Here is a 25,135-nt window from a genome sequence, read left to right on the forward strand (position 1 = left end):
GTTGTGTTCACTTGTCCAGGTCATCAGGATACCACTCAGTGGGTTTTAACTAGTGGTCTTATATTTTCTGGTTCCCCAAATGTCTCATAGTCCCTAAAGAAATCTGCCTGCTTTATAAAAATACCATAAATTCTCCTGTCATTATTTAAAATTAAAGCTCCAAAGGGATCTTCAAAGACACTATGCTTGAATTGAAATCCTATAAAACCATGTTTAAAATCATTTTAATAATACCTTAGAAATGAATCTAGAAATTGTTCATATAAAAGAAATACAAAATGTTCTTAAAGCCATCTCCACCATCCCCAGTATTTCCACTGTATGAGAGTCTAATTTGCTAATTAGACTGATGATACCTGTCTTCATTGTGAGTCATGGGTAATTAGAAATTACATCTGAACTACTGAAAGAGAATGGACCCTTCACAAGGGCAGTCAACCAGATCATTATTCTGAGGCAAAGCAACTTAATGATTACTGCAAAGTTCAAACTAAAAGAATTGATTTGAACAATTAGGGGACTCTATTTGGGGTCAAACCCTTTGTGCTTTGTGGATTCATACCATACAATTCTTTTCATACTTTAACATGAGCTTTGATCAGAGAAAAATACACAGAATCCGATAGTGCGTAGAGGGAAAGGAGACATGTAGAGATAGTCCTCTGCTGAGTTTCAGAGAATTTCGTATAAACTAAAAAGTAGGGAAATCTAAACCCAAAGTTGGGACAACCACTCCCAGGTAAGCAACAACCCTTTGATTCCCAAGTTAGACCACCTGGGAAGTGGCTGTCTTCTAGAACCATTTCTTGATATGCAGCTACAGAGAGTTAGTCCTCCCCAAGAGGCCCTGTTACCCTTGGGGTCAGGGAGGAAAGAAGTACCTGCAGCCCAGACCGCCAAGACCAAGACCGTACTCACAGTGGTACTTGCCAAAGAACAGTGAGGCTTAATGAAAGAACACAAACAAACACTGTTTTGGTGGGTTTAACAAATGTTCACTCTTTTCCATCCCCAATGACTGTTGTGACACCGTTTCCAGGAGACACTATGTTTCTGTGGTCCAAACAATCAGTTTACAAATAAACTTATAGAATGACAGTTGTTTGTACATTGGAGAGACAGAAGGATTTCAGAGCCTGAATAAATTACAGTAACGAGATATGGCATCTTCTTAAACGTTTATGTGAGAAACCCTGACCAAATGCAAGCCTTTCGAGACTGGCATATAGAGAGCTCTGGGATTGATCACTTGCCACTTACTCATTGCCTCTTATTGCACACCTGAGATGCAGGTCTCTGCTTTATTTCCCTAACAGGTTAGTAAGCTCCAGTCTTATTCACAGGTGGCACTGTGTTGTGCAGCCCTTTGGAATCTTCTCTGCAGCTTGCACAGGGGGGAGCAGGGAAGGGGTAAGCAAAGAGGAGAGGGGCAGAAGGTAGGCCTTTGGCATAGCACATCTGTCTTAAAGAGACAGAGACACTTGGGAGCCAGTCTTTCTGTTGAGAACCTGCGATACGGCCATAAAGTTATTTGTGTTCATTTATTGCTGGCCAAAACCTTTCATTCTTTAAATTTTCAATAAAAAGAAGATGAAGAATTATCAAAATCTCACCAAGAAATAAAAATTCCAAATTTTTCATCTTTCAGGCTGAGCATTCAAAGGCATTTCTTCAGTTAGAAATGCTGTTGTTTCCCTTCATAACTACACACGACCTAGGAGGTCTCCAATTATTGACTTAGTGAATATTTACTGAACAAGCGCTGTGAGGTCTCTGACCAAAAGCCGGACCCACCCCACCACACTCTAAGAGGAGAAATTCCCTGTATATTGTAGGTGAGGAAATTCAGGGTAAGAGAATATATTTTATATATATTCATATATTTCACTGGTACTAACCTCCCACCTAGGTCTATTCTGACTCCAAATCTGTAATCTTTGCTTTCTGTAGTCTGATCTCTATAGCTCTGTTCATTACAGGGAGAACAAAATAGAAGGAAACCTATTTTGTGCTAAAACACTCTTGTGAAAGACCCCACCAGTATTTTTTCATAGGAAAAATCAGAAAACTAAGTAATTTTTTACTTGATCTACTTGTAAAGCCTAGTTACGGGCAGTCAGAAAAAATGGAAATTGAGATTTTTTTTTAAAGATGTTATTTATTTATTTGACAGAGAGAGACACAGCAAGAGAGGGAACACAAGCAGGGGGAGTAGGAGAGGGAGAAGCAGGCTTCCCGTGGAGCAGGGAGCCCGAGGCAGGGCTCGATCCCAGAACCCTGGGATCATGACCTGAGCCGAAGGCAGACGCTTAATGACTGAGGCACAAGACCCCCCAAGATTTTTTTTTTTTGAAAGAGAGAGAGCATGCGAGCACATGCACTCACAACAGAGGGAGGGGCAAAAGGGAGAGGGAGAGAGAAAATCTTAAGCAGGCTCCATGCTCAATGAGGAGCCCAAAGCAGGGCTGGATCTCACCACCCTGAGATTATGACCTGAGCCAAAATTAGGAGTCAGACATTTAACCAACTGAGCCACCCTGGTGCCCTGGAATTTGAGATTTTTTTTAAAACACTAACATTAATAGGAAGAAATGAAAATAAAAATAAAGGCTTGTGTATAAAATTCCAACATGAGTAATTCTGACATCTGTTAAATTGGATCGCAGGGAAGGGAATCATAAATCCTTATGTGAATCCCTATTGCCACAGATCATAGGAGGAGACTTAATAATAATATCGCCTTTGATTGCACACATGCAGAGAAAGTTTGAAAATGGAACTACAGAACATACTGCATACTAAGATTCTGTTTCTGTGACTATCAGACGTTCCTTGTTAGAAACTCCAGCAAAGCCCTACTAATGCTTTAGATATGAGAGAGCGAAAGCGCGGGATGTAAATTATATGAGTACAAATTCCACAGAAAGACACCAAACACACGTATTTGGCACTAAAGATCTAAGATATTGATATATCTTATAACAGCCAGGAGGAGATCTTTTCTCTCTGTAAATAAACTATCTGATTCGATTTGGTTCCCACAGTTTGTTTTTAATTAGGCAAAGAGACATTCTCAAACTTTTGTTTTCTAATCTTAAACAGCTAAGTTCAAAATGATTGTGTAGTATCTATCCACCTTCCCCTTTTCACATCTAATTTTAACAGCAAGTCAGTCACTTTTACACTTCAAATCAGAAGCCAGATACTGAACGTCTTTATTAGTTTGCTATTACCCCGTGGGGGGAAAATTTGTTCGGTTCTTGTTGATCTGAGAGATATAATTTTTTTCTTGTGGTTTTACATACATTATTTTCAAGACACGGAAACTAGGCATGGCTTTGCTGGAAAGAGCCCTCTTGTTGAAAAAAGCTCAGATGCTGGAATGTTCATCTGACTTTACACAGCGGGAACCAGAGGGCCAGTGCCCATTGTGGCGAATGCTGGCCAGGATTAAGCCCTTGGCAGCTGGCTGGCAGTAATCTCATGGCACAGCTCTCGTGGGTCTGTGTCTTCTACCCTTCAAACAAAGGGCAGTATTTGCAGTTTAGGAAGCTTTTTGGAAAGTACAAAGTAAAAAAACCTGTGGGCCTAAAATCTTATTAGTGTCTCCCCTCGAGATGAAGAGAGGAGAAAAATGGCTGTAAGCTTGGATTCATCATTCACGTACACTTAATGCATAAACACCCCCGGATAATTCTGTTGCAATTAATGTTTTGTGTTCTTTCTCTACATTCTCTGCTTCGTTCCTAGAACACTTGAAGGATAAGTTAGAAGAATACATGGCCCGATTTTCCAAAGTAAGGATTGTTCGCACCAAGAAAAGGGAAGGGCTCATCCGGACCCGCCTCTTGGGGGCATCTATGGCCAGAGGAGAAGTCCTGACGTTCCTGGACTCCCACTGCGAGGTCAATGTGAACTGGCTGCCCCCGCTCCTTAGTGAGTACGCATACTGAGGGTGGCCTTCTGGGGACCAGCAGGGCCTGGGGAACCGCCCTCCTTCAGAGGGAGTGTGTGGCTCCCTTCTATTCAGTTTGCAATCAACAAAGGCAAGAGATCCCTTCAACAGTTTTTACAGTGATAGCTTTGAATTCTGTCTTAACCACAGCTGAGGACAAATAGGTAACTAGAAAACTGCATTAAAATTGCCATTTTAGATACTAACAACTGCACTCTAACTTAAGGTTTGAAATGGTTTCATTTAGTTTAGACATTCTCCTTTATTGTACTTATAGTGGCTAGGTAAATACTAAAGAAAAAAGTACTTAAAAACACTATCTCAGGACACCTGGGTGGCTTAGTCAGTTAAGAGTCTGCCTTCAGCTCAGGTCATGATCCTGGGGTCCTGGGATCGAGCCCCACATCGGGCTCCCTGCTCAGCGGGGAGTCTGCTTCTCCCTCTCCCACTCCCCCTGCTTGTGCTCTCTCTCTCTCTCTGACAAATAAATTAATAAATAAGATCTTAAAAAAAAGACACTATATACAGTAAGATTAAAACACACACACAGTTTAACAATTATTATAGAACTGCTAAGAAATGAGGAAAGAAAATTATTCAGCCCCAGAATACAGTTCAAGTGCAAGTGCCCTGACATTTTCATGAATCTGTAATGACAGTTCTCCTTTCCACTTCTGGCACGGGTCTAGAGCCCTAAATATATAACCCCCCAAATTTACAGAGGACCCCCTCAAGCACTCAGAGCTCCTATCCAGATGAAACATCTCTAATGCTCACAATATGGCTCAGAGTTGGGAAAGAAGAAGCCTCTCTGTCACATCACCCTTGAACTGTTAGAAACATGAAAGAACTAAGAGTCATCCAAGCTAGAAAACACATGTGTGGTTCAGTTGGAGCTTGACTATTGTGTTTTTTATTTCACCATGAAGTCTGATATAAAGTCCAGTAGTGGATGAGGAATAAATTGCCAGCCTAAAAAAAAAAAAAAAAAAATATGTTTCTAAAAGTTCTCGGTGTGCACATACTGTACTCCTTCTTATTCTTCCAGATTTCGCTAAATCAACTTTTATTGTAAATATATCCCTGGCCTTGGAGCTAAAGCCAGTAAAAATGGCCTTTACAATAAGCTGCCTCAGAAAGAACGATTTCTATTGACCACTGTGTAGGATTTCAGCTAGAACCAGCAAAGGTCCATTAGTAAAAGATGTGGGGGAGGGGGGGAAATCAATTGAAACTGTGTAGGATTTAAGACAGGAAATGACCAGCAACTAATACCCCACCGCATCACCCAATCCACACACACCTACACAGACGACTGCCCAGCCATCGTAATCAACAGGAATGTCTCAGTGCTCCTATGGCCAGAGACTCCTCTGAGCTTTTAATTAAAAGTACCTTGTCCAAGGACATAGCAATTTAGAGTTTCATCAGCAACAGTGAGATTCCTGCAAACTGAATTTGACCTATATGGTGTTGAATATTCAAGGAAGTCAGCAAAAGGCCTAATTTATTTATAACCAAAGCAATCCTAAATGCCAATTATCCAGCCTCTGATTGTTCATATGAATCTAACAGGGGGGAAAAAAAAGGAGAGAGATAAAATTAAAAAAAACCCACTTTTTCTCATTAAAGCATTTCATTTCCTGTAGGCCTGATGGATAAGAAATGATTCAAGCTCAGGATCGCTATCTTTTTTTATTTTCCTCTATCAGTGTCCTGACACATCATCCAAAATGAAAAAACTGGCGGAGCCACACAGTTTCTTGGTTCATTTTTCACCTTGGGATTATACCTGAATTTCAATTTCCCATTAAGAGTCTGTTTGTTTGATCCCTGGAAATTGAAATGTAGGCACAAGCCTTAGATGAAAAATTAGTCATGCTGCTTTCACCCTAAGCTAGAACAGCTGGATGAGAGCTGAAAAGAAATTTGAAGGGAAAGTTGACAGTTAATTTAACAGACTCATTCTCTTTGGGTCACCTTGGGACTCCTAGTTGGTCAAGGAACTTGTAAATCAACCTGATTCTGAATTTGATTGAAGAAAGTCACTGAAACCTTAATACTGAAATACCTGCCAAGGTGCTAGGAGAGATATTTTGGACACAGCAATGATGCCTCCTCTGCCAAAGACATCTATGGGGAAACACCACTTAGATAAAGATTAAAACCCATTATAAGACTTTCCCAGGTGAAAATGGATGCTCATAGGGCGCTTGCTGAAGAATCACCTGAAATAGTGCTAAAGGTCTCTCTGTCTACCAATTAGCTGAAATAATATGAAGGTAAGCTCCAGGCTATCAGAAGCCTCCTGGGGCCATGCTGTTTACCTTGCCACATACCAGCATTCCATACTCCCCTTGCCCTGTTTTATCTTCTTTCTACCACATTTCTCACCTTCAAACGCACTATGTAATTCAGATTTATTATGTATATTGATTATCTTTGTTCCATTGCTAAAGACAGGGATTTCTGTGGTTGGTCTTCACTGTTGTGTTCCCAGAACCTAGAACAGTGGCAGGCATATAATTTCTACTCAGTAAATAGCTATTGAATTGGAGGGAAGGAAGGAAAGAAGGAGGGAGGAAGGAAGGAAGGAAAGAAGGAAGGAAGGAAGGAAGGAAGGAAGGAAGGAAGGAAGGAAGGAAGGAAGGAAAGAAGGAAGGGAGGGAGGGGCAGGCAGGTATATAAATATGCAGGAGACATCTTCTACAGGATTCTGTGGCTTCCCCACCCTGCCTTATCAGGGCCACCAAATAATAATACTGAAATAACCAAAACTCATTATTTCTAAAAGATATGTTTTTTAAGATATTTAAATGTATTTTATTCCACATGCCACATCAGATGGTCCAAATAACCAGAAAGCAGATGTTCATACTTAAAAGTTCTGTCAGACAATATATTTGTTATAATAAATACCAACTGAGTGCACATTCCTGGGGAGAAAATATGGTTGGCCCCTTAAACAACACAGGGGTTAGGGGCACCAGCACCCTGCGCAAAGATTCACATGTCACTCTGGACTCCCCAAAAATTTCACTACCAATAGCCTGCTGTCAATCAGAAGCCTTACCAATCACAGAAACAGTCAACTGACACTTACTGTGTATGGTATTATGTATTATATACTGTACTCTTACAATAACCTAAGCTAGAGAATAGAATGTTATTAAGAAAATCATAAGGAAGAGAAAATACATTTATAGCACTGTACTGTATCAGAAAAAAAAATCTATAAGTGGTCCTGTGCAGTTCAAGCTCTTGTTGTTCAATAGTCAACTCTCCATCACCTGTAGCTGTTCCAGGTGAGGCAAAGTGTATAAACGCCAATTTCCTGTGCTGCTGAAGTCTCACCATAATACTATCTACATGGAAAAGGAAGGAGTTGGAACTGAAAAAGATATCACACGAGAAGCACCATGGAGAACTGGAAAGACCCCGGGCCTTAGGATTGGTCTGTTAAGCAGGAGTTGCAACCTGGGTTTTGCTATCAAAAGATGAGTGACCCTTGACAAGTTATTTAGCTTCTCTGAGCTCGGTATCCTCATTCGTAAATTGAGAATGACGATAGTAGCCACCCTTACGGGTTTGCTGGGAGCATGAGAAGTAGCAAGAGTGTAAATCACTTGGCAGTTGCTCAAAAATGTGATAGTAGCAGGAATAGGAACCGTAGTATCAGGCCAGCTAAAATATTTTTGGTTAGAATGAGAAAAGATAAAACTGTATAGCTTTGATAAACAGAGTCTATATCAAAGGACAATAGCCAAATAGAACATGGCAAAATCTCTGGTAAGCCTAAGAGCAAAGAATTCTCTGTGTGATCTATCAGCATTTAGCAGAGAGCAGCCATCATGACCATCCTAAGATTAGAGGCTAAAAAAAAAAAGAATCATGAAGTTAAATATTTACATTTTGGAACCTCCAGAAAGCAGGACGGTATTTTCTCAGCAAGCTCCCACTGTATGCTTGAAGGAACACAAGTACTGTTTATACTCCACGCATGTTGGATGCACTATAAAATGACAGATTGGGGACAGGTCAGAGCAAAAATGTGACAGAGGTAGAGCTAAATGGACTTCTGCAAGTCTCTCTGGGACATAACTTTCTTAAAGGAAAATACGACAACACTAATTGTACCTAATCACTGTCCCATCACATTAAGTCCAGCCTTGGAAGAGATTTCACAAAGCGCCCTAACAACGACAGGAAAGCAGGCTGCAAACAGCATCCCTGCATTAGGAAGGATCTGTAGGCTTCTCTTTGCTGAAAAATGATAGATGGCCTAGGCGGGCATGTCATTTCCTATTTTGTGCTTTCATTTTTCAGACCAAATTGCACTAAACCACAAAACCATCGTGTGCCCCATGATCGATGTCATTGACCACAATCACTTTGGGTATGAGGCACAAGCTGGGGATGCCATGCGAGGGGCCTTCGACTGGGAAATGTACTACAAAAGGATCCCCATCCCTCCAGAGCTCCAGAGGGCAGATCCCAGCGACCCTTTCGAGTGAGTAGCGGCTGAGGGAGGGGCCTCGGGAGAGAGGGCAGGTAACTAATTTCAGGTGTATCAACTTGGGACCCATGAGGATAATTATCTCTAATAAAATGGATGAAAACAGGTGGCAACAATATCCGCACCGTGGAGAAAAGTCAGACCTACAAGTTGTAGCAAATTACAAGCTGCACCGAATACATGGATCATCCCTTGTCAAACTTTGCTAAGCATCAGAGGAAGTGTGCAGATGTGAGAATCAGGAAAAGGTAGAGTTCCCTGAAAATGCTTATTCTCCTTGTAGATGTTCTCTCAGATGTTCTCTTCCTCTTTTCAGTTCTCTTTGTTCTTTTGCCTTTTCCCTAAAGAATCATTTAAATTAATGATTTTACTTTAAATGATATAAAATATGAAGCAGTATTTAAGCTCTGTTTACACCCTGTTGGGAATTATGAGGAAAGGTGGTGTTTCTGAGTAGGTGCTCCCATAACTTAAACTTGGGGAGTTCAATCAAATGATATATCTGGCATAAATAATCTTTGATAACCCTGCCATTAATTTAAATTCTATATAGATAAGAATTTAAAATAATCTATTGGTCTCTACAAAGTTAAGTTCTTTATTTTTTCAGTGTGGACATGAGAATTGTGCATGTCAAGAAAAAGAAAAATATATATATATTTAGCTTAGTTTGCCCAACTCTTAGGACCATTAATGGTGAATGGTGAACTTTCTCCAAAAGTCAGCCCAGAGATTGCTCAAGGCATACTATTATCTATTCCTCCAGCTGTATCCTTTTGATCACATTAAAATTTTCATAAATTTAAAACTATCATAGGGCGCCTGGGTGGCTCAGGTGGTTAAGCGACTGCCTTCGGCTCAGGTCATGATCCTGGAGTCCCGGGATCGAGTCCCACATCGGGCTCCCTGCTCGGCGGGGAGTCTGCTTCTCCCTCTGACCCTCTTCCCTCTCGTGCTATCTCTCATTCTCTCTCTCAAATAAATAAAATAAATAAACAAACAAATAAATAAATAAATAAAACTATCATATATTTTTTCTTAGGACAAGAAGAATGTCTGTGATTGAGGCTTTGCATACTTTCTAAGGGTCTGTTTAAAATGTGTTAAAATCAATATTGTCTTTTCATTAATAATATGGGCAGTAAAAAGTTTGCAGTGGTGAAGCTCCCAAGTATAAAAACCACTTCTGTAACACTAACCCTTTAAGCCACAAAAAATAATGCGATAAACATCAAGAAAATGCTTCTTGCAATTCTAGTCTCTGGAAAGATAAACTCTCGGGAATGCTGAGGGGATTTCAGAAGACATTAGCCTGATGAAAAGGGAGAGGTAAAAGATGTCTTTTGTAATATGAAGCACACTTATCAAGTATCCAGAATTTCTGAAGGCCTCTTCATACTCTGAAATGGCTGGAGAGTTGTTGAGAAGAAATAATAAAGGCCCGTTGCTACTCTTCCAAATGCTTTGGCCAAGATTTCAAGGATATTCAAAACTACTAGAAAAGTTCTTTAGCAGTGGAAGTTCCAGTAAGCATTTGAAGAGGGCCCAGCTGGAGAGAGAGATGTTCGTCAGGCTTTCCTGAAGTTAACCATTGGAAAGCCTTGGCAAAGGGGCCTATGGGGGATTTAAAGCCAGGTTGGGGCTTGGGGGAGGATACAAAAGGACCCTAAATATGGTGGAACTGCCATTAGATGGCAGCTGACAGGGGAACGGCCACAGTCTGGTTGCTACTCTCTGAGGTGGCCATGTTTTCAGGGCTAGAGTTCATCCAAGATGGTTTTCCAAATACTCTATAACAGTGCCTGGGTTATAATGACCTTCTACTTTACTTCCCCTGCAGTTGCTGAGTGGGGCTCCTGTTCTCGGCAGAAATGGGTTCAAAATGGTACCAAGGGAATCTCAGATGGTGAAAATTATGAAAGTATTCTCAGTTCCTGCACTGGCAGCCGAAATGGTGTGTCAGGCAGACCCTGGCTGTGGTAATCACCATACCAGGCACCTTGCTTAACCCCAGAGCTTGCAGAGTTGGTAACTTTCAGAATTAAATTACCTCTTGTTCCTGTCACCGACTTCGGTGGTTGCTCTCTGTCAAAAATTGCATTTGCCTCTTGAATACTACTGCTGTTCTGGCTTTTCAGTCCCTTTGATTCCTAGGAATGTGGACACTTTAGCCTTTTGTAATAAATGGAGCTTCCAAGAGATGTCCACTTTGATCTTAAAAATTGCATTTGCCTTCCTGATAATAAAAGAATGGTTACCCAAGCAGCTATGAGCAGTGTATCAGCAATTCCATTATCTTCATAGTCACCTGAAGGTGTTCGTAAACAGACAGACGTGCTTTAGGCTAAAACTTGCTTCTCTAGATGTAAAGCTTTAAGATACACAGTGAATGCAGTCTATCTAAATATCTCTCACATGGACTTTCATGTTTCGGGTGGCTTCTGTCAGGGGTGTGTGGTTTTCTCTGGAAGGCGGGGAGAGGAGGCTGAAAAGACAAGAAGAAAGGAAGTGAAGAGGAATATGTAAATGCATTGCAAACCCCAGGACTTTTCATGCAGTATATATGCAAACTTTATCTTTCTGTAACTAGCTTATAGAATGCCTTAAAGTGGCAAAACCTCCATTCTCTCATTTATTCTGTCATTATTTCAGTTTCCAGCAACTAACTACTGACTATGGTAGTGGGTTTTTCTCATCTGCAAATTCTGTGAAATTAGTGGGGCATGAACAGTAATTATTAATGAACGGAATTGAAAATTTCAGGGTATTATACCAATGCATAAGTATAAGTGTTATTTCTCAAATACTTGGCTTCAGTTATAATGCATATATGGGTCAAGGTATAAACTGTATTTCTCAATATAGGTTACATGGTCAGAAGAATTCAGAATCTATCAACTTCCTAAAATGGGAATCAAGATCCTCCACAGTCTGACTAAGGAGGAAAAGGAAAACTTGCAGATAACTTCAAACACTAAGAAAAAGATTTACTTACATTTGCAAAGGGATCTGGTTTTCAGACAAACTGCTCCTAGAATGTGAGAGAAAATGCAATATTCATAGTTCAAATTATTATATGGCAATCACAATTCTAATTGGATTGAATACATCTGAAAAAATTCTTGTCTTCTGAAAAAAAGAATGCAGTACCTGCCCCCTTTCTGATGGCTTATATCATGATGTGATGCTTTTAGGAAATTCTTATTTGTGGATTTATAAAGTTTCCTTATTCCTGGTTTATCTCTAATCCCAGGCACTTAGGAACGTGAGCCTTTTCTGTGACAAAACGTAATATGCTCCTTTAGTCATGATGAAAAAGAGGAAGATGTTCATTTGCTTTCTGATCACTAACTTACTTCTCCAACCTTATCTCAGCCTCTAAAAGTTTAGAAAAGACCAGAAGAAATTATCTTATCCAATTTCCCTTTAATACAAGCAACTACTAAATAATGTCCAAGAAAGGTGACTGGCCTCTTCTTGAACTTGTGAGGAAAGTAATATTTGCTACCTCAAAAGACAGTCCATTCCATTAGATTTATTGACAGAAACTTTTTCCCTTACATTAGGAAATCTGCTTTCCTAATCCCAAATTCTCCTCCTTGAGATACAAGGAACGTCTAATTCCTCTTCGATGATAGAGCTGTTAAAAGTATTTTAAAACACCTGCTATGCTTATTCCTCCAAAGGGGAAAAAAAGGAAACTTTTTTTTTCCTTTTCTGGGTTAAATATCCCCATACCTTTCAGGTCCTCCAGAATCCTGCGAAAATTCACATGCTCAATGATGTAAATGTTCAATATAGGTAAATTCACTTTACTCCTGCAGCCTCGTCCACGTTTCCCCAACTTCTTCACAAGGATAGCATGAAATAGCCCATCTACTGTATCAAGGACTCAGGCCCTAATATATCAGTCTGTCAATCATAGAAATAAAGTTAATTTCTAGGGAATTTGCACTCCCCTGGATATCATGCTTCCTTTTGCCTAAGTACTCATGATCAATTCAGCAGCCCATTCAATTTTCAACCTTGTAGAAAGTCTTTGACTTGTAGATAAATTACCTTTATTCCGTCAATCTTCCTCTGGCAGATCTCCACAATTCCTCAAGGACTTCTAAAACTTGGGCATTTTAACCATCATGACTGGAACTCTTGTACATGGTCATTAGAGAGGACAGACATTTTCTATTTTCCACCCATATATACACCAATTTCCCAAATTTTAAGAATAAGGATATCTACACCAGGGGGGAGGAGGGATAATAACCTTACAAGCTACAAATGCTCATTTATTCTCTCAGAAACCCCTATGTATGCAGACACATCAGTGTGAATGCAGTGACTCCTCATCTAGGCCAGTTACCTAACCTAGAAATACCTCAGAGCATGAGTAGTGATGCCCTTCACAGGGTGTGAGTGCAGCCGAGATCTAGCCAGTACGCTGCTCAGAAGGCCATGGACCCAGGCTTAGGCTGACCAGCCAGGAGGAAAAGGGGTTCTTTCTCCTTTGGTGGGTACAAAAACCTCACTTTATTAATGCAAAGAAGAGAACAACAGATTGAGAAAAAAGTTACTTGTTGCCAGGAATAAACAACAAGTTTTGTCAGATCTGACAGATTACATTAATCGACGTTCAGAATTTAAACATCCCACTTAACATCCAAATTCCAGTGGGAATTGAGCAGCACCTTAGTTTTGCTCAGAATTTGAAAGTAAAGATAATCTCTTTTACTCAAAACTTTTTCCATGTGGGTTTGGACCAAATATTGGTCAGCCTGAACTGAATCAGAATTAGTAAGGAATAAAACTGACTCCCCATGGAAAAAGGGACTGGTCAAACCATGGATGTACTGTAGGATGTAAAGAAAGAAAGGTAACTTTAAAGGTCTTCTCCTCTTGGATTGAATCAGGTATTGCTCATTTTCCTTTTTTTCTGTCCAGCCCCTATTGGGCCACCTTTAAACCAGGACCATCTGTTTGGTAGGGTGGGAGAATTTTTTTTCATACTCTACTTCTCAAGCTAAGTCAATATTCTCATGAATTTTGCTGTGATCTCCAAGTTATTGCTTCCAAACTTTGCCCCCTTTCCTCAAAAAAATCCAGCTGAGGCACACAAATTACCATAGTCTTAGGTACCTTGGCCTCAACATCCTACCAGTCAAATCTCTATGAATGGGGCTTTAAAACTGTAGTTTCAAACTTGAGGGGATTAGGTTGAAAAATACATTCATCAATTTAGTCCAGTGATGAGTTCCAGGAGTGAAATAGGACTTTAGCTTTCCAGTACCTCAACCACAGATCTTGCCTGAACTTTACATTATTCCAGAAGCCAATTAATCTAACCAAGTAACCTGCCTCATTAAGCCTATGTAATATGCAATATAAAACCTAACATTTGTCTAGCATTTCACACTATGTAAAGCACTTCACCACATTATCTAATTGATCCCTTGTCATAATGCGTGGCACAGGAAAAAGTAGCTATTGTTATTTTTCCAGTTTTGCAAATAAAGAGACAGTGGAAGAAAATTAACTAATAAGAGGAAACATCAGGACTTCAGTCGACATCTTCATTTATTCATTCAGATCTCAAATTTTAGGTTTACTCAATCTCATAGGATTCAAATCAATGTCTTTTTTCATTCATTCAGACTTTAAATACTAGAGCTAATCAATACTTTTCCTCTCCTTTGAAGAGACACTTAGGCACCCATTAAGTGAAATAGTTTTATAAATTAATGTCTCATAGTGAGTCTGTAATGAGAGCAAGAAAGGAACCAGATTGCCTCATGGCCCGTACTGTGCTCTTACCGGTAGACCAAACTAGAGCTGATAGGTTGAAAATGTCAGCTTTCAGTTTCTTCCTAATGAAGGGAAATGTCGACAATCCTGGCTTCTGGTCTGTTTATAACAAGATCTAATTCAATATTTGACAACCGCAAAAGGACAAAATGTTTAGGGAAAAATACTGTCAAATTCCTAAATGGTGTCCTAACTGCAGAGGGTGAGAATAAAGGAACAGAAATGGCTCAAGGGTCTTAAAAACTAATTAAAACATTGAATAAAATCAATCTTCCTCAAAAGCCCAGAATGAAACCCCACTGAAGATTTTTTTTAAACATGAAGTAAAATGTTGTAACCTGACAGAGGTGTTTCACAGCAAACTTGTTTATTACACGTCTCTCCCCTTTGAAGACCCCTCCCCATCCCTTGCTCTCTCCTGGCTCTTTGCCGGCCATAGTCCTGGGTCTCTGGGGTAAACACCATCTGATAAACAATTCTCACCAACAGGTCATGAGAATATTTGTCTCTTGTCAGGACTGCTCACCAGAAAATGACTTTCTTTCCTCCCCCTCCAGGGGAAATGATCTTTGCCTCAGGAAGATGATCCCTACTATTTTCTCCTTGCTTCAGCATCCAGAAAAGCGTTAGCAAATTAATTCCTAAATCAACAATCACTGCCATTATTGTAGTGGTGCGGTCCTGCTCTTCTTTCCTTTGCCCTGCTCTCTTGAGATCACAGGTTTCTGAGGAAGCTCTGGCTCTGCGATGCCTCTTTCTGGTTTCTGAGCCTGGCTTTGGACTTTTGAACCTTCTGTTTCTGCCACCACTCCCATGACAGTTCGCTGAATCACAGGAGACCCGGCAGGTTATACTGTTTTGAAAGGAGGTGAAACCCTAGTCCTTCATCCTGAGAGAGATGTTTATCCCTGTTCACCAGTCACTCAGGACTGTGGTCCCAGCAGGACCCCAGAAAACCCTGGCTCTTCTCTACCCAAACCTTACCATGACTTTTGTTCTAGCCCCCTCCTTTTTCTATGGTAACAGCTCCTCTTGAACCGTGGACTTCCAACTCTTATTCCTGGTCTTGCTTCACTACTGCCAGGTTAGTTAGCCCCTGTATAGCCAGACTTGAGACTGAATTTTTCATCTCAAGCACCCCTGGGCAGAATCGGCCAATCACCCCTAGACCTCCAGCGTCATCCAACAGTTATCAATAAAACTGCACCACTTAAGACTTAGCAATGGCTTCCTATGTGTCAAAGAATTATGGAGCTCACAATGGGTTGATGACCTTTTCTTGTCCATTTACCTATTCTTTCAACAATTAACCACTTTGCTTGTTTCCCAAATGGGTGGCCTGAGTCCATCTTTCCATCTCATGTGTGATGACTCTTTTCTTTGTCCTTCCCCCACTCGCCAAGATTTGACATGATTCTACCTACATTTACCTCTTATCTGGATAATTTTATGGGTTCTGTGCTCTGTGATATAATCACCCTCTGACCAGATCTCCTGTTCGTGGGCCCCCAGCCTTCTCTCACCAAAGTTCTACTAGCATTTACCTGAGGAGAAAACCTCCATGAACCTCTGAAAGTATTGTCACAGCCCCCTCCCGAGTCCCCAAGCTTCAGCAACATTTACCCTAGCCATGACACCATCACACCAGAGTGTGGCAGAACATAACAGAACCCTGTGCCATCACCCAACTCTCTCCTTCTCTCCCAGAAGACAGGAATATAGACCCAACGCCTGTGCACAGTCAGCTTTGTTTTCTTACCTGAGGCTTTCCCGCTAAAATACCTGTTCCAGTTCTGCTGTCTTCTTCACTTCCTCCTCCAGACAACCACTCCCTCTTTCCCCCTCTAATTACTGCTAACTTGGATACCAGAATGGAAACTCTGTGAGGGCAGGAAAGACTGTTTTATTCAATTTATTCTGCCCTGCATCACTAATACCTACTCTCTGCCCATAACAGGCACTCAATAAATATTTATCAAATGGATGAAATAAATATTAAGTTCAGGAAAGGAAATGATCTCACAGGGCTGTGTATACAAGTTCAGGAGAGGAAATGATCCGACAAGCCTGTGTATATTTGAAGAAGAGGTGAGAGTTTTTCAGAAAAGGATACCGGACAAGGAAATGCTGTGGCACGGTATTTGCCAAGCACCGTATTTATAGGGTTTCCCCACACAGACTCATTTGAATACAATGGTAATTCTTGTAGAATGGTAGAAAATAAAGAAATTCTGGTTGAAACCAAACTTCAGAAGGCTTTTTTTCTGCATGTAGAAAGAAGAGAGATGGTAAAGGAATGTTTTAGGAAAAGCTGTCTGGTAGCCGAAGGCCTTCCTGGAATAATTTATATTATAAATGACAAAATCATTTTTAAAACCACAGTCCAGAAGATAACAAAATCTTTAACAAAGAAGCAAGTTCTCAATAAAGTAATGATATTGATCTTTCAGTTCTATCTATTTCTAACAAACACCAAGATGCTGTAAGAATCTTGGGCTGCCTAGGGATGCCTGGGTGGCTCAGTAGGTTAAGCATTCGACTCTTGATCTCAGTTCAGGTCTTGATCTCAGTTCAGGTCTTGATCTCAGGGTTGTGAGTTCAAGCCCAATGTTGGGCTCCATGGAGCCTACTTAAAAAAGAAAAAAATTTTGGGCTGTCTAGATTCTAGACAACACCTACAACCCAATGGGAGCAGCGTACTATGAGCAGGATGCCCAAAAGGCCAATGCTTGAGCACAGGGCTGGAAGGACCAGTGGACTTGGCAAAAATTACAGTCTTAGAACTGGGGGGTAGATAAGCCTAACAAGCCTGAACAACATACACAAATCTGAAAGTCAAGGTAAGAAACAAACCCTTACATGTAGTGTTCAGAGGAAGCCTTGAATGTTTATATTGGAAAAAATGATGAATAGTAAAATCTGTATCCAGGAGTCAGTTGGCCATGGCTTGATGATGCTTTGATGATACTGGGCCTGAGCAAAGAATCAGAGGAGAGAAGGGTTTATGACTTGACCCAAAGGGCTGGACAGTGGACAACTGAAAGTCTCTAGTCCTAAATTCTCTGCACAGAAATAGAACACATTCGGCTGTAAGGGCTAATGGTCAGAAACCAATTCCATGATTGTGTGTGTGTGTGTGTGTGTGTGTGTGTGTGTGTGTGTATATATATATATGTATGCATATATACACAGATATATATACATAAAATCATTATTATTATATTATACTATTATTTTGTTTTTACATTATTATAATTATGTTATAATTATGATGGTTGTATTACCATCATATATACAATGACATATATATAAATTTTGCTTGTAAATCACTTCAAATTATTTTTAAAAGAAAGTGGATACATATGAATCATAGGACCAAAAAAGGAGGCAAAGCCTGGCTTTGAGTCTCTGCTGAGGTCTTCTGAGGTGAGTTGTCTTTATTCCAGATCACATGTGGCAGTAGGTGAATGTCTCAGTCTGATCGGGTTGCTATAACAAAATATCACACATTGGGCGGTTTATAAACAGAAATTTAGTTCTCATAGTTCTAGAAACTGGAAAGTCCAAGACCAAGGCGCTGGCAGATTTGGAGGTGCTGGACGCCTGCCTGCCAGTTCACAGACAACCCACTGTGTTCTCACATGGCAGAAGGGGCAAGGGGGTTCTCTGGTGCCTTTTTCGTAAGGCGCTAATCCCATTCATGAGGGCTCCATCTTCATGATCTAATCACCTCCCGAAGGCCCTATTTCTAAATGCCATTATGTTGGGGGTTAGGTTTCATATGAATTTGGGAGGACAAAAACATTCAGTCCATAACAGTGAGAATGTGCTCAGAGATGAGTCATACATGTAACTGAAAAGATTCAGAAATGAGGCAATTCCTATCTCAACTTCTAACAAAGTTAGAGCAAAAATAAAATGCAATAAAATAAAATATAGTAATGTATTTACTCCCTTTGATATAAATAGAAATGAGTTATATTAGAAAAGCAATATACTTTTTTAATTAACATAATGTATTATTAGTTTCAGAGGTAGAGGTCAGCGGTTCGTCAGTCTTAATATAACACTCAGTGCTCATTACATCATGTGCCCTCCTTAATGTCTATCACCCAGTTACCCCATCTCCTCACACCCCTCCCTTCCAAAAACCCTCAGTTTGTTTCCTATGATTAAGAGTCTCTTATGGTTTGTCTCCCTCTCTGATTTAGTCTTGTTTTATTATACTTTTATTAGCTTACCTATAACGAAGTAATTGGTCTTTATTGTTCAGTGTTCCAGTGATCTATTTGTTGTCCAGGAGCAGCACCTACAGTGAGGCCACATTCACAGAGACAGTGGTTTTAGTCAAGACCATCATTCCTCCCTTCAAAGAAGTAAGCAATGGTTATAATGCCAAATGGCAGGGATAAGGTTTAGTTTGTTTTCTTTTCTTTTCTAGTATTTTTTTTTTTTTTGGTCTCATATTTCTTGGGTAGATCCATCTGGAAATATGTTAAGGAAAAGAAAATGTCTGTTTTTGTTTCTCGGAGTGCCAGTGGAAATTGAATGAAATGAACTTTGAGAAAGGGAGTTACACAGCATAACTCACTGGAAAGGCAAAAGCCCAGCCATCTGTCAGAGTGACGGCCTCACGCTGGCTGGGCAGTGGTGAGCCAGAGCCTTTAGGCTTCAGTCTCAGACCCAAAAGTGACCTAGAGGGCACCTTCCAGACTGAACCCTCTTCAGTTACGGAACTCTGTGGAAACACTGAGATGTCCGTTGTTTACATCTCTTCCTCCTATGTTTTGGCTTGTTCTTCCATCAGTAGGAACAAGAATGGAAGACAAAGAGTGAACTTGGCCTACATCCTGCTTGTGGAATCATCTGAGCCAGAGCAGGGGAGCAGGAGATTCACAAGGCCAGAGAGTTTTCCAGGCTGCCCTGGACTGGGAGGAAAACTTATCCAGGGCTTCCTGAAGGGGTACACAAAAGAAGAAATTGAGCAAAGAATGATAAATTAGAAGTATAAATGAGACACACCCACAAAAAGGAGTTACATCATTAGCCAGAAAAGAGGAACCAGGCCTGAATGGCATATAAGTAGAGGCTAACAGTGCAGGGCAAGGCCGTGTGTGACCAGCAAGAGAAATCTGGGGTCTGCGCTTCCATAATGTCAGTATGGGAACAGGCCTCTCCAACTCCACAAGTTTAAAAGTTCAAGAAGAAAACAGACTTGCCAAGTATTTTTCATTTGTTTCGCACTGCTCCGAGAATTAAATTTTAACTTTTTATAGTAGTAGAAATCACCATCTGGACAATAATTGGACAGGCTTCGAACATCCAGTCACAACCCAAATGCACAAAAGTGTAACTTGCATTTCTGAAACTGGACCCCAGAGAAGTTCAGAGCCCTCCTTCCATGAGAGCAAGTGGTCTACTCCTGATGTGCTTGGGGCCCAGGGCAAGAGTGCACATGAAGGTCCGGGTGGCTCATGTCTAAACAGTTAGAAGTTATAAATCAAACTAGCACACTAATGAATTTTGTTCTATCCTACTCTCTTGATAAATATACCCACAAATCAACCTGCAGGGCCAGGTGTGCCTGTGGAATTCCTCCAGAAAGTTCTCCAGGCTGTTCTGGCAGTGTGGGGCAATGCGGCAGCCCATGGCTAACTGCTTTCTCTTTCTGCTTGTTCTGCCTGCACCTTGACAGCCCATGAGCACATGCGGGTTGAAGCCCACATGTCCTATTCCACCCACAAAAATAGCCATCCTTTGGGCACACCTGAGCTTGAGGTATAAACTCCTAGCCACAGAAGGGAATCAAAGAAGATGTCACAGGCCTTAGAAGCAGGCTTGGAACCCTCTGTACAGGGAATAATGCAGAATCCAGGACATAGTTTGTAAGAGGTGTGCAGGGGTGCCTCTCTTGGCCCCAAGGGTGGCCCATGCTGTGGGGAGGGGAGCATCCAAAGTTGCTCAACGCATAGGCTCTCCCTCCTGGGTCTGAGGGCACTAGACAGCAGTGAGCCTTTGATCTCACCAAGAAGACACCTTCTGATCCAGGACTTGGTCTCTTACAAATGAGTTCCCTGTCAATTTTCAGTTCAAACCCAGTCCATTCAAAAATCTAATTCCATATCAGGATTGTTTTCCTTTCCAAATTGCTCAGCTCAGATTTCTTCTAGTCTCCTCTCTGGGATGGCATCTTGGTTCTAGGGATAGTCATGGTAAGGGACATGGGTTTGCTGAAATTTTATCTTTTTTTGTTAGGCCCCCTGGATTCAGACTGAATGAGCTGATCTTTAAAAAGAGGCTTTTGTTGGGGCGCCTGGGTGGCTCAGTCGGTTAAGCGTCTGCCTTCGGCTCAGGTCATGATCTCGGGGTCCTGGGATCGAGCCCCGCATCGGGCTCCCTGCTCAGCGGGGAGCCAGCTTCTCCTTCTCCCTCTGTCCGTCTGTCTGCCTGTGTGTGATCTCTCTCTCTCTCTCTCTCTCTCTCTCTCTCTCTCTCTCTGTCAAATAAATAAAATCTTTAAAAAAGAGAGAGAGAGAGGCTTTTGTCCTCCCTGGACACCTTGCTACAGTGTCCACAGCTGTCACATCTCTGTCTGTGTCTTGGCGTGAAATGACCCCCCTCCCTTTGACTCAGCCCTATCTAAGTTCTAAGTTCTTGGTCAGTGCTAGTCTTGGAGACCCAGCTGCATGCTCTAAATGATCCCTAACTTTGGCTTGTTCAGCCCCAAACCTCGGAGATGGGTCCCTTCCTTACATTGTGTCTGTTCTGTCTGGTGTTCTAGATTTCAGGTCTCATTTATGTACCTCTTGTCCCCTTTCCCAGACATGCAAGAACATCTGGCTGTCCTCCACATACATGCAGGCTATGGGACTTGGAATATTTTCTTCCAGTTTTATTTTTAAAAATTCCCTAGAAGTTATAGATAACTAAACAAAATCTGAGAAACTAAATTAAAGAAATCAAATTCCGTAAACTGTGCTGAGTCTAAAAAATAAACCAACTTTAGGAGGCTGAGATAACTCTTTGAAAGACACATGCTCCGGTAAATATTTGTCTGTCTAGGACTTCTTAACATTCAAATAAATTCCACGGAAAGACCATTTTCTCAATTGAGGTTACAACAATAACCCAGATAATTTCACCTTAACTAACATAGTGTAGTGAACTAAGTATAGCGACAAGAAATTCATTAGGACTACTGCATAAAATAAAACAGGTAAAAGAGAATTTTACCTATGGATCCTCTTTTGGTTTATATTTTCAAGTGCAAAATATAAAGGAATTCTTAGATAACAAAGGCTAAATTTTCCTACCTGAGAAAATGTCTAAGAATGATGGGCAGTGAAAAGACGACCGATAGATCAAATCTTTAGAAACACCCTATCTTTTCAACTTGGAATTATTGTAGAAATTTAACCTAGAATGAGACTCCTGTTGTTGCAATGCTAAAGTGAGCCTAAGAGTCAAAACTGCAGTTGGCACAGGTTATTGTTTGTGTTATACTGCCACCTGCTGGAAGGAAAGGTAAATTGTTTTAAAAGAAAGCATTGAGAAAAGGTCAAAATCCTGGGCTTTGCAAAGGAGGTTTTGACTCAAATTAAAGGTAATGCACCCTGCATAATCCAGACAAATAAACCCCAGGCGGAATGTCCAACGTGTCCCAAGTTGAAGAAGGACAAAATAAACCCTGATTGTAAAACCATCAGACAGCCCACACTGCCATTATTCACAGGTGAGTTAATATAGTGACAAAGTCTTTCTGATGATCTCCTCTCACAGAGCTCTCTTGAAAGAACAGGGGGATGGAAAAAAAAAAAAAAAGGTAGATCCCGGACACAAATGGGTGGCACAAGAGGTAGAAAACAAGACTGGGAATCAAAAGGCCCAGGTTCATTGATTTGCCATATGATTAACGAGAATCCGCTGTGCAAGCCTCGGGGCTGCAGTTAATATATTTTGATCTAGAACTCCAGCATGGTATGACAAAATTGCAGCCTTGTCTCTACTCTCCCTGTCTGTCTGCTGACGAAGACAGAGACATAAACAAACACCTACAAGCATGGTGATTCATCCGAAAGTGGATGCTTGTGCAAGCTCCTTGGAGTTAATCTGCCAAAAGGGACTGGGGCCAAGAAAATCGGAGGGAGTAAGCTCTGGGCGGCACTTTGAAAGATCAGCACTCAAAGAGGAAGGTGGGAGGAGAGAGTTCGCAAGGAGAACAAAGGACTTTCTGGGAAAGGACCCTCGGAAAAGCACTAGGGAGAAATGGATGGGAAAGAGGAGCAGGCTCCGGTCAGTCATGAATGGCCAAGGTCAGCCATCATAGACGTTAAGCGTGGCCAGACCCCAGGTTGGTCATTCCCTTCATTTGTCATCTTGGAAAATTACTTCCCTGGACCTGATCAATAAAACACAAGGATATTGGCCTTGGTGGTTGCTGAGGTCCTAAAGCCATTGCACTGGGGGGCAATTCTAAGCACAAAAAAAAAGTCTAAAGTGATGTGAGGTTGTCTTTCAAGAAACTGTTCGCCTCCGAGTGAGGATATACATGTCAGAGGAAATGTTCATATATCCCATCTCCCAAACCTTAGGATCCACAAGACAAACCCAAGTAGAGATTTTTTTAAAAATTATTAATCATCATTACAAAAATGGCTCATGTCATTTTTTGAGCTCCTGTAACTGCCAGTTAATGCCCTAGAGGTTTCACTTTTTTGAATTTGGTCCTCACAACTGTCTTTTTGCTAATAATTCTTATTATCTTCATTTACCTGATGAGGACATGGAGGCTCATGGAAATTGAGTGACTTGCTCAAGGTCACACAATTAAGTGACAGCAGTGAGATTTGAGTCTAAATCCGACACCAGAGCGACTCCCAGATGCTTCACTATTTCTCTACTATACAAAAGCAATAATGCTAAAATCTGCCTGTTACACCGTGTGGTAACAGTGGGAAGTTAATTCTTTACTTCCAGGTCTTCAACAAGGTGAAACTGGGATTTTACACAGAGAGAGAATGAAGTTACACCGATGTGCCTTTCCTGTATTACTAGCTTGCTGAAATATTTTAAATTGGACCCTCCTAATGCTTTTGAGACTCTAAAGTGCTTTCTAGTTTAACATTTTTTACTAGCTCCACCAGTAACGACCCCCAATTTAATGGGCTGTGTGTGTGATAAAGCTGAAATTACTACCATTCTCTCTAAGCTGCAAAGAAATATGACTTATACAAAAATGCCTCTCTACAGAGTCTACATTTGCTGAGCAGAACTAACCCTGGGCCAGTTCGTGGGCGGCTGGCCTCCTCAGCTAGCGTGTGACTCAGGCCCAGGAATAGACAAGTGCCTCTCCCTGATATGCTTCCATCCTACTAGTGCTGCTCCCAGCACTGGGTGATGGTGTGGGTGGGTGGTGAGAGAGGGACTTTGTCTGGGCCTTGTTTCCATAGAAACCAAACCTTACTAGATCTCTTCAAGGAGAGAGGATAAGATCAGCCCTTAGCTGGGATGTTAAGGAATCACTTCTTCCTTATTCCCCTCCCACATCCTGTTTCTTCATGCCCACACCTGCTGAATAACCACCTGTACCCTGGCTGAGGATACCCCAAGTGTTCCTGAAGGACCCAGCTTGTGCCGCCATCAAAACTCTCCTACTTTAGGGTGCCTGGGTGGCTCAGTATCGTTAAGCGTCTCTGCCTTCGGCTCAGGTCATGATCCTGGAGTCCCGGAATCGAGTCCCACATCGGGCTCCCTGCTCAGCGGGGTGTCTGCTTCTCCCTCTGACCCTCTTCCCTCTCGTGCTCTCTCTCTCTCTCATTCTCTCTCTCTCAAATAAATAAATGAAATCTTAAAAAAAAAACTCTCTTACTTTAGTATGGGTTCACCTTTCTCCTCCTCCATGAATGCCCATTCCTTTAATGTGATTAACACTCAATAGGGTATTTGATGTTAAACTATGCATCTCTAAAGGAACGATTTACCTTCTAGAACCTGGATGCTTAGTTACCCAAATGAATCCCTCTGAGCACATATAGAGAGGGTAGGTATGTTTCTATAGGCATCTTCCCTAAGACACCAAAATGTTTTTTCAGATACTGACAAATGAAATGTCATATTACTTCAAAATAATATTCAAAATACGGTCGCTATTATTAACGGTGATGCCTTAAATTTTGTCTAGTAACTTACAGTTTACAGAATAATTTCATAGGTATTATAATATCCACTTTACATGTGAGGAAACAGGTAATTAATGTCTTATTCAAAGTCACATGGTCAAGAAAAGCAAAACCAAGAACTTCTAACTCGACGCTTTTTCCATTAATGAGAAATGCTATTTAACCAGTGTTCTAAAAAGAAAACAGGAGATTTAGGTGGTGAAGTATGCTGCTCAAAACCAGGAAGAGAGGAAAATGGGCTGCTCCCAAAGTCACCTTCTAACCAACTTGGCATCCTGTGTGCTTAGCTCAGGACCTTCCCATTCCAAGTGACCAAAATGTAGCTCAGGCCAGCCTCAGTAGAAAGGGAACTCCCTGGACCCATAAAACCCAGTGGTAGGAAAGGCAAGGGCCTCACTTCTACAACAGCAGGACCTGGACCTTGAACACCATCTGGACTCACTTCTGTCTCTGGTCTCGGCTTCTCTCATCCGTATGGCCTCACTTCCCCAGGCCGCCAGACAGCAGAGAACGGTGACCACAGACAGTGCTTGTCTCACCACCTTGCGAAAGACATGACTTGTCCCAGCCTGGCTCATGGTTGCTCCTGGCCCAGTTATTGCTGCCGGAGTGGATTGGCAGCCCCATAGAACCACATGGGGTGTGTGTGTGTGTGTGTGTGTGTGTGTGTGTGTGTGTGTGTGTGTG

The 25,135-nt window shown here is 41.3% G+C and overlaps 1 protein-coding gene and 1 long non-coding RNA gene across 2 annotated transcripts in view; one reads left to right on the forward strand and one right to left on the reverse strand.

Annotated features, from left to right (window-relative positions):
• GALNTL6 (polypeptide N-acetylgalactosaminyltransferase like 6) overlaps window positions 1–25,135 on the forward strand; it is a 1,233,119-nt gene that overhangs the window by 1,039,582 nt on the left and 168,402 nt on the right. Inside the window, exons 6-7 of the mRNA XM_025874463.2 lie at window positions 3,751–3,936; window positions 8,282–8,465. Of these exons, the coding sequence (XP_025730248.1) occupies window positions 3,751–3,936; window positions 8,282–8,465 (370 nt within the window). The remainder of the gene's footprint in view (window positions 1–3,750; window positions 3,937–8,281; window positions 8,466–25,135) is intronic.
• Window positions 10,528–24,238, reverse strand: LOC112826228 (uncharacterized). Its single transcript, XR_003208871.2, has 4 exons — window positions 24,139–24,238; window positions 18,512–18,579; window positions 11,467–11,502; window positions 10,528–10,956 (listed from the first exon to the last, which is right to left on the reverse strand). It is a non-coding gene; the product is annotated as an uncharacterized lncRNA (long non-coding RNA).

Source organism: Callorhinus ursinus, unplaced genomic scaffold (genome assembly GCF_003265705.2).
Source record: "Callorhinus ursinus isolate GAN/ISIS: 27379988/994484 unplaced genomic scaffold, GSC_fseal_2.0 scaffold4, whole genome shotgun sequence".
Taxonomy (NCBI): domain Eukaryota; kingdom Metazoa; phylum Chordata; class Mammalia; order Carnivora; family Otariidae; genus Callorhinus; species Callorhinus ursinus.